Consider the following 9,299-nt stretch of genomic DNA (forward strand, 5'->3'; position numbering starts at 1 on the left):
GTCCGTGAGGAGCTCCAGCCTTGCCGGCCCCAAGGAGCTCGAGAGCCGTTGCCATCGCCGCCGCCGAGATGAGGGAGAGATGGGAGACGAACGATTGATATGTGGGTCCACCACCACATGTCACTGACATGTGAGCCCCAGTTGCCACGTCATGTAAAACAACCACCAAAAACAGCAAGGGATGCGATTGGCACAGTATTGAAAAGTTTGGAGTGTAAGATATCTGGTTTTGTAGATGGAGGAATAAAATTGAACGACGCCGATAGTTGAGGGACGTTGAAACGACTTTTTCCGGTGGGAAAAGAACCGTGAGGGCTCAAATCGGCTAGCCCGTGGCGGACGCTCTGTAGCGTGCTAGCAGCTATGCATATGGGCCAAGATAGGCTCAGGCGCGCACGGAATAATCAAGTTTGGGCTGAATTCGCGCCACTAGCCCACGCGAATTCGCTGCAGCAGGACCTCCAGAAACCCCCCGCCCTCCGCGTGTCCACCGCACTGCGCCTGCGCCCACGGGGAACCGCCCACCAGTCAGTCTATCCACTGCGCCCCTGCTCCCACTCCCCCACCTTCTCCGAGATGCCGCCCCTCCCCTCCACCGCCGCGGCGGCGGCGGCGCTGCCTCGCCTCCGCCTCCGCCTCCGCCTCCGCATCCCGCTGCTACCTCTCCCTCTCCCGCCTCTCGCGCCCCGCCACCACTGCCCCCACCCCCTCGTGCCCCTCCGCCGCCACCACCACCCTTCCCCGCACCCGCGCCTCCTCCCGCTGGCGGCCGCGCTCCCTCCCCCACCCCCCGAGGAGCTGCTCCCCTCGCAGGCCACGGGGCTCGTCGCGGCGTCGCAGGCCAACTTCATGCGCGTCATCGTGGACGCCGCGGCCCCGGGGCTGGAGCACCACCGCGGCTCCGACCTGCTCTGCGTCGTCCGCGCCCTGCTTAAGAAGATTCGCCGCCGCGTCCTCGTCGGGGACCGCGTCCTCGTTGGCGCCGTCGACTGGACCGACCGCCGCGGGATGATCGAGGACGTCTTCGAGCGGAGGTCCGAGGTCGCCGACCCGCCCGTCGCCAACGTCGACCGCCTCGTCGTGCTCTTCTCCCTCGACCAGCCACGCCCCGAGCCCGCCACACTCACCAGGTTCCTCGTCGAGGCCGAGTCCACGGGGATTCCATTCGTGCTCGTCTTCAACAAGGTCGAGCTCGTCGACGAACAGGTACCATTTCAACCGGTGCCCCGTGTGGCTATTCACTCGGATAGTTGCTCAACGGATCAGATTGGCTGGACCGTAGCATAGCACATTGCATTGGAGATACGAATTGTGGGCTGTGAATAAGGATTTCCCTAGTTCATTTGACAATTTGCTGTGATGTGCTCGGTCAAGTGGGAACAGGGGAGAATGGTTTTGTAAAAAAAAAAAGGATGCCGAACAAATTTCAACCCCGATAATAGGGGTCAGCATTCCTGCTTTAAGGTGTTATTGGTGGCTCCTTTGTCAATCAAATAGTCAATAATGCCACTAATGTGCTCATATTAGACCTCCATACAACTCATTAAGTTGATCCACCCTGTACACTGTAAATATGTTTGGGGACGTTCTCCTTTAGATACAGAAAAGGTCACCTGTATATGCAGTAATGCTAAATGCTGACAGTATTCTCCAGCTTCAATCTGTCATGGGTAAAGACTTACAAATCCAAGCACATTACCTTTTATTGAACAATCAACTATCAGAGACTTGGTACACAATACGTACCTGAAGATATATCTATCGTTTAGAAACCCCATCATCGAGGTTGGTGTCCTGTATTTGGAGCTAACCTGGAGCTAGTAAAGCAAAGCAAGGGCCATTCTACTTATGCATTCATGATTTTGTTTTCCTTGTCCATTATTCTGATCTGAACAAATAGCATGTCTGCATGTGCAGTTGCTCGACTTTCAGTGTTCTTCAATTGTAAATGTGTAATAAGATATGTAGATTATTGCATTCATTGCATGCACTCTTTATGTGTTCTGTTTTCTATATTATATGGTTGATTGGTATTCTTTTGCTTTTTGCTGCAGACAATAGCTTACTGGAGAGATAGGTTAAAGAGTTGGGGTTATGATCCACTCTTTCTAAGTGTTGATAAGCAATCTGGATTTACTGCTCTTGAAGAGATGTTGGAAGGACAAACAACTGTAGTTGTTGGTCCAAGTGGTGTTGGGAAGTCCAGTCTGATCAATGCTTTGAGGTGCAACCAGAACATATCAGAAGAAGATCCAATACATAAACTCCTTGAGCAGGTGATCTAGTCATTTCATCATTTATACTGTTAGAGTATATTAGGCAACTCTGGATATGGTTAGTTTAGGATTGATTGTAATCCCGGAATAACCTTCCTTATCTCTAGGAGAGGCTACTTGCCCTCCAAGCCATGTACTCCTATATAATCAGCCCATGGGGCTCAAGCAATACAACCCACGCATTATACACAATCGTACATATACCATTTGCATGATTAATTTTTTTAATCATTTTCTGAAACTTTGATTTGTTTTGTGGAAATTGGCCCTCTTTCATCACATAACTTCTTAGCAGTGGATGGTGAACGGCTTATTAGGTTAATATTGCATTGAACTAGTACATGTTATGTGGAATTGGAATCAAGTACTAATTCTTACTTGAGAAGACAGCATTTGTGATTGACCTGTATTTGCAATTTACTTTGGTTTGAAGAACTGGTGGGACGAGACTTGCCAAAGATGTGCAATGTGGTCTGTTACTTGATATAGACATGTTCTTTGTTTTTAGAAAGCACTTTGCAATCTGAATATTGCTTGTGTTTCATGTCTTCTCTTTTCATTGTTACAAAGCTTCACAACATAGTGCTAGTAAAATATAGAATCTGTGTTGTTGAGGGTACTGATTTCTTTTTCTTGTGTGCATCATTCTCCAGAATAGTAAATGGTTTGGTGAACAACGTGTTGGAACTGTGTCCAAGAAAAGCGGTAAAGGAAAACACACAACACGCCATGTCTCATTGCTCCCTATACCTGGTCAAGGCTTCCTTGCTGATACACCTGGATTTAACCAGCCTAGCCTGATGAAAGTGACCAAAAAGAGCCTTGCGGAAACATTTCCTGAGGTTTGTTTTGCACTGTTCTTAATTTTGTTCTGTTTAATAAATTCTCAATTGCAGCGTCTGCGTACTCACAAGTCACAGCATGGTGTTGTGAAGGCTATATTTCTGTTTGTTATGTCGTTTTCTTACTAGTAATATTCATTGGGTAATCCAGATAAGAAAGATGCTGAAAGAGAATGAGCCCTCGAAATGCTTATTTAATGATTGTGTTCACCTTGGTGAGCGTGGATGTGTTGTGAAAGGTGACTGGGAAAGGTATCCATACTATCTCCAGATGCTTGATGAGATCAAAATTAGAGAAGAAATCCAGCTACGGACATTTGGAACAAAAAGAGAAGGTGATGTCAGGTATGCTACAAAGATGTCACTGTGAGCATTATCTTGTATGGTAGAGCCCTCTCCTGTAGTTGCATAGTTGTTAACTTTGTACCTGTGGAAAGTCAGTTTCCTAGAAAGTTTACTCCCATAAGCAAATATGCTGGCAACTTTGTAGGAGATGTTGCTTTCTTTTACTTTTCAAACTGGTGAACACTAAGACTGAATTATGGTAAATAAACAACCATCTCTGATACAATAAAACCTAGTGTTAGTAGGTATCTGTTGGTTCTTTCTGTAACTGACAATATAGTGTATCCATCTTGAATCAGGTACAAAACAGGTGTCATGGGAGTGAAGCAAGCAGAGCCTCGTCTTGAACTCAAGAAGCACAGGAGGGTGTCTAGAAAGAAGATTAACCAATCAATTCTTGATGAAATTGAGGATGACATTGATGACCGCGATGATGACTACCAGTTTGATGACGTCAAGCAGCGTTCTAGGAAACGATAATCGTCTTTCATCTGATGATCTAATGACTACACAAGTCTAATCATTGGCATGAAGGAATCTATGGGTGCTGTCATAGTTTGTTTGCGGTGCTGTACTGTGCCCTTGAGTGGTTGAGCTGATCACTGTAAATAGATGCACACTAGCAGTCTAGTGGGGAAACCGTAGACATTTGCACCTGACCCTTAATGTTGAGTGCTTTGTTTCCTGGCCCGTGGCAGAACAGTAAGACCAAAGTTTAGTTAACTTATCTCCCACGAATTGGTTTCATGCACTGCCATGTTGCTGGCGAGGTCAGTGGCATAGCCTTTAACCTAATTGTGATATGTGCTGTGCGCGTGTGGTTTACTCCATTAAAATGGCACACAGTGATTGTACATGGAAAGAATATATTTGATTGTAAGTTTGGATGAATGGATGGTACCGATGTGTGCATGAACAAATTGGAAACAAAATGTCAACACATAGATGTTTTACTGTGTAAAGTTGAAACTCATTGATAGAAAAATTCAAAAACATATTCTTGAAGTTGTTATGAAGTCTATTCGTGCATGCCATTTATCTCGCCCAGGCAGAGGCCACTGGGATCCCCTTCGTGCTCTTCTTCGACAAGATCGAGCTTGTCGACAAACAGGTACGTATATTCTTTTCATTCCAGTTCGATTGCCTAGATTGTACATTCTAGTGTAGCACATTATCCATTTCACTAGGATATGAATTGGTCTGTGGATAAGGTTCTTTAAAGCTCAATCGACGATTCAATGTCATGTGCTTAGTGAAGGGGGGAAGGGTGCACAAATGGTTTTGTGAAAAATTGAAGGTTATGAACGAATTTCGAATTCCGTAATGGTATCAGGAAAAAACAGTTTAACTTGCAGGGCTAACCTATCCTCCACAGCAGTGTTTCTATCAGTATCAAGTACCAGCATTGAGCATCCCTTTTCAAGAACTAATTCTTTTAAGGGAGCGATCTCTCTCAACTAAGAAGGATTCCAACCTGAAGCTGTCACTTGAGGCCCTGTTGTCAATTAAGTGGTCGATAACACCACTAATGGTGCATGAATTGGGAACAGTTCCCCTACTGCAGACAACTAAATTATTTGTCCTACAGTATAATGTGTGAATACCCTTGGGACCATTCCCTTTGGATACACAAAAGAGCATCTGCCTTCTACTTGTATAGTCGTTGTGATAAGTTCTAGGCATTAGCTTCAGTTCTGTCATGGGTAAAACATACAAATACAAGCACGTGTACTCTCAGAAAAAACTGATGCATAATACTACACAAATGTTTCAGAAAATCATCATCAAGGATGATGGCATGCATTTCGAGCTTTCAAGAGGCTGCTAAAGCAAAATGATGGTCATTCATCCATCCTTTATTTTCTGCATATTTTTTAATGTTAATTTGTACAATCTTTTGTATCATATTTACATTTTCCTCATTCTTTATTTATATGGTTCGGTGATAGCTTTTGCGCCTTGTCCTACAGACCATGAAAAACTGGAGAGATGTCTGAAGAGTTGGGGGTTATGATCCACTCTTTTTAAGTGTTGATCAGCAATCTGGATTTGCTGCTCTTGAAGAGATTTAGAAGGACAAACAACCGTAGTTGTTGGTCCAAGTGGCGTTGGGAAGCCCAGTCTAATCAATGCGTTGAGACACAGCCAGAACATTTCAGAAGATCCAATACATAAGCTTCTTGTGCAGGTGATCTAATCAATATATAATTTGTGCCTCTTTTCATGATTCCATTTTTGTACCATTTTTCTGGAGTTTTAATTAGCATCCAGATCTGTACCCAACGTTTCTCAGTTTTGTGGTCTGTTGGCGTTCCTATAAAATTGTCCCACTTTCGTTTTATTGTCGATGCTTGATATATGAATTTTTTGGTTGATAGTATATTACATTAGTCTCTCATGTGGGACTGAGGAATATTTCTGATTTACAAGATACAAAAGCCTAAAATTCAGGATTTGTACTGTAGTTGCAATTTGGTTTGGCTTGAAGAAGTGGTGGATAATGCTGTCAAAGAAAGTGAATCGTTAAGAATCAATACTTAGGGTGTGACCAAGTTTTGTACAGGATCAGGGAGGATATAGAGTTGAGAGTGGGAGCACAACAGTAGAGACCTCCTTTGTTTCTTGGTGTCTTCTGTCAAGGTGTTCTAGCCAGCTACTTAGCAGTTGTTTTCTTAGTTATGTGGTTTTATTAGCTTTCCTATAGAATTTTCCCTTTTCCATTTTGACCCTGTGGTATATGGATTTTTTTTAATAGTATGTTGAACTACTGTTTCATGTGGAACTGAGGACTAATTCTATTTTCAAGATACAAAAGTTAGCCTTTGGGATCTGTACTGTAGCCTTCTGAATTTAAGCATAAGTACTTAGGGTGTGCCTGAGCTTTCCACGGGATCAGGGAGGAGATAGAATTAAGAGTGAGAGTGGTACTGTAGTGGTCTCCTTTCTTTCTTGGTGTTCTGTGTGAAGGTATTTAGTAGAAGTTGCTCTGGACAGCTACATATCAGTTGTCTTTGAGTTTTGTTTAGTTGTCTTGCTTTTGTGCTTAATCCAGTGCACTGGCTGGTAATCAACACGCTGAAACACTCTTTTCTTAATGTGATTTGCAGAGCTCCTGCCTCTTTCAAAAGCAAAAAAGGGCAGTCTGGTACGCATGTGTCTGTCACTTCTTTCAAAGCACGTCACGTATTATGTACTTTTTGTGCTTGATCTCGTCGACAACTCTTGTCACTGTCATGAGGTTTCACAAGTTTGTTGCAGTAAATTCCAAATTGCTAATATCTGTATTGATGACGGTATTGAAGTCTTTGTTCGTGCACATCACTTTCCAGATTAGTAAATGGTTTGGTGAGCAACGCGTTGGAACCGTGTCAAAGAAAAGCGGCAAAGGAAAGCACACGACACGCCACGTCTCGTTGCTTCCTACAGCTGGTGGAGGTTTCTGTTAAAGCCCATATACTATAGGCCCATGGCCCACATATTCTCTATATATATGTCTCCACTATTAGCATCTCAATAATCCTGAATTCCAAGCAATCAAAGTTCATTACAGCAAAGGAAGGGAAGGAACGTGGTCTTATTGATGCCCTTTGCTCGGGTGATGAATTGATAAAGATGTCACACCATTGGGCTCTGGAGATTGCTAGTTGTCGTAGAACTTGTAGAAGTTGAGTGTGGTCAGGATCAGGAAGGCAATGCCGGGGAAGAAGCAGGCCACCCGCCACGAAACAGTTTCCTTGCTGATACTTCTGGATTTAACCAGCCCACCCTGCTGAAAGTGACCAAACAGAGCCTTGCAGAAACATTTCGAAAGGTTTGTCAGGCACCGTTTTTAATTGTGTTTGTTTAGTTACTACCCCTTACTTTTCCTTTTATACAAGGGTGTATTAGGGTTTGAAAAAGGTCAAGCTTTGTAAGTGAGCAAAATTTTTATCAATAGGAAGATTCATGTTTCACAAATCTTTTAATATGAATATTGATTTAGTAGCAATTGATGGTATATCGTCAGAGAAATTAATGCTAAAAGCATACTTTTGAAGACCGTGGCTGCATTTCAGTTTGTTACTTTGTTATGCCTTTTGCTTGCTTGTAATGTTCGTTTGGTACTCCAGATACGAAAGATGATCAAGGAAAATAACCCTCCAAGTGCCTATTTAATGACTGTTCATCTTGATGAGCATGGATATGTGGTGAAAGGTGACTCTGAAAGGTACCATACTATCTGCAGATGCTTGATCAGATCAAGATCAGAGAATCAATTCAGCTACGAACATTTGGAACAAAAAGAAGTGATGTCAGGTATGCTATCAAGATGCCGCTTACAAGCAACATATTATATTCTAGACATCTAGAGACTAGATGTAGAGTTGAAGATTTCTCTCTTGTAGTTCCATAGTGAAAATTACATATTTACATTTTGAAAGTTTACTTCCCATAAGGAAATGTCAAATGTTTTTGTAAGTGAGAAAGCTTTTCTTAACTTAATAAAGCATTGTGCGCTGTTACTGTACATGATTTTGTTAAACAAACAATTAGTCCTTGTACAGCCTATCAAACAAATGATATTTTTAATAAGCACGGGTTGGAAGGTTCTTTCTGGGTTGACACAGTGAACTGAGGAAGGCAAGAAAATGGTCTGCCAAGTCTTTCATGTTCTTTGTTTGAGCTATTATTTAATTTGCTCGGGCTCAATGCGTTTACAATATGATACTATCCTCAGGTGATGCCCGTGACAATGATGGCCACTTTCTGGGTTATACTGTACTACCTCCTTTTCTTTTTGTAAGGCGTGAAGGCAACCCAAGATTCAAATCTTCTAATGTACTCCCCCGTTCCAAATTATAGATCGTTTTGGCTTTTCCAGATACATAGTTTTTGCTATGTATCTAGACATAGCGTATATTTAGGTGCATGGCAAAAGCTATGTACCTTGAAAAACCAAAACTGCCTAGATTTTGGGACAGATGGAGTATTAATTTGTAGATTACAAGTTAGGAATCATTGGATTCATATTTGAAGACACTTTCATATGATGTCAATTTCATGGTCCTGAGCATTATAATTTATAAGATTATGATGAATGTGTGTCATTGGATACTATACCGGGTCAGACCATGCCTTACATTTTGAAAAGGAGGGAACACTACTGTAGAGTTTTGCTCTGGTCAACTTTGTCTTTGAGTTTTGTTTAGTTGTCTTGCTTTTGTGCTTAATACAGGGCACTGGCTGGTAATGAACATGTTGAAACACTCTTTCCTTCTAATGTGATTTGCAGAGCTCCCGCTTCTTTCAAAAGCGAAAAAAGGGCAGTCTGGTCTATTAGGTCCTGATATGCACGTGTTTGTCGCTTCTTTCAAATCACATCACTATTATGTACTTTTTGTGCTTGAACTCGTCGAAAACTCTTGTCACTGTCATGAGGTTTCACAAGTTTGTTGCAGTAAATTCCAAATTGCTAATATCTGTATCAATGACGATACAGAAGTCTTCGGTCATGCGCATCGCTTTCCAGAATTGTAAATGGTTTGGTGAGCAATGCATTGGACCTGTGTCCAAGGAAAGCGGCAAAGGAAAGCACACGCCACGCCGCGTCTCACTGCTTCCATCACAAAGTTTCACAAGTTTTTGCAGTAAATTCCAAATTGCTAATTTCTGTATCGATGACAACACTGAAGTCTTTGGTTGTGCACATCGCTTTCCAGAATAGTAAATGGTTTGGTGAGCAACGCTTTTGAACTATGTCCAAGGAATGTGGCAAAGGAAAGCACACGACATGCCATGTCTCGCTGCTTCCTACAACTGGTGGAGGCTTCCTTGCTGATACACCTGGATTTAACCA

At 42.7% G+C, this 9,299-nt stretch overlaps 1 protein-coding gene across 1 annotated transcript; it reads left to right on the plus strand.

Annotated features, from left to right (window-relative positions):
• The first annotated feature begins 520 nt into the window (after positions 1-520).
• LOC101758312 (small ribosomal subunit biogenesis GTPase RsgA 1, mitochondrial) lies at positions 521-4,469 on the plus strand. The gene is made up of 5 exons (XM_004975322.4): positions 521-1,206; positions 2,055-2,276; positions 2,930-3,118; positions 3,270-3,463; positions 3,763-4,469. Exons 1-5 carry the CDS (start codon positions 577-579, stop codon positions 3,941-3,943), a joined length of 1,416 nt encoding a protein of 471 aa, XP_004975379.2. The 5' UTR covers positions 521-576; the 3' UTR covers positions 3,944-4,469.
• Positions 4,470-9,299: the final 4,830 nt, after the last annotated feature.

The sequence above is a fragment of the Setaria italica genome, chromosome VII, assembly GCF_000263155.2.
Source record: "Setaria italica strain Yugu1 chromosome VII, Setaria_italica_v2.0, whole genome shotgun sequence".
In the NCBI taxonomy this organism is placed as follows: Eukaryota; Viridiplantae; Streptophyta; class Magnoliopsida; order Poales; family Poaceae; genus Setaria; species Setaria italica.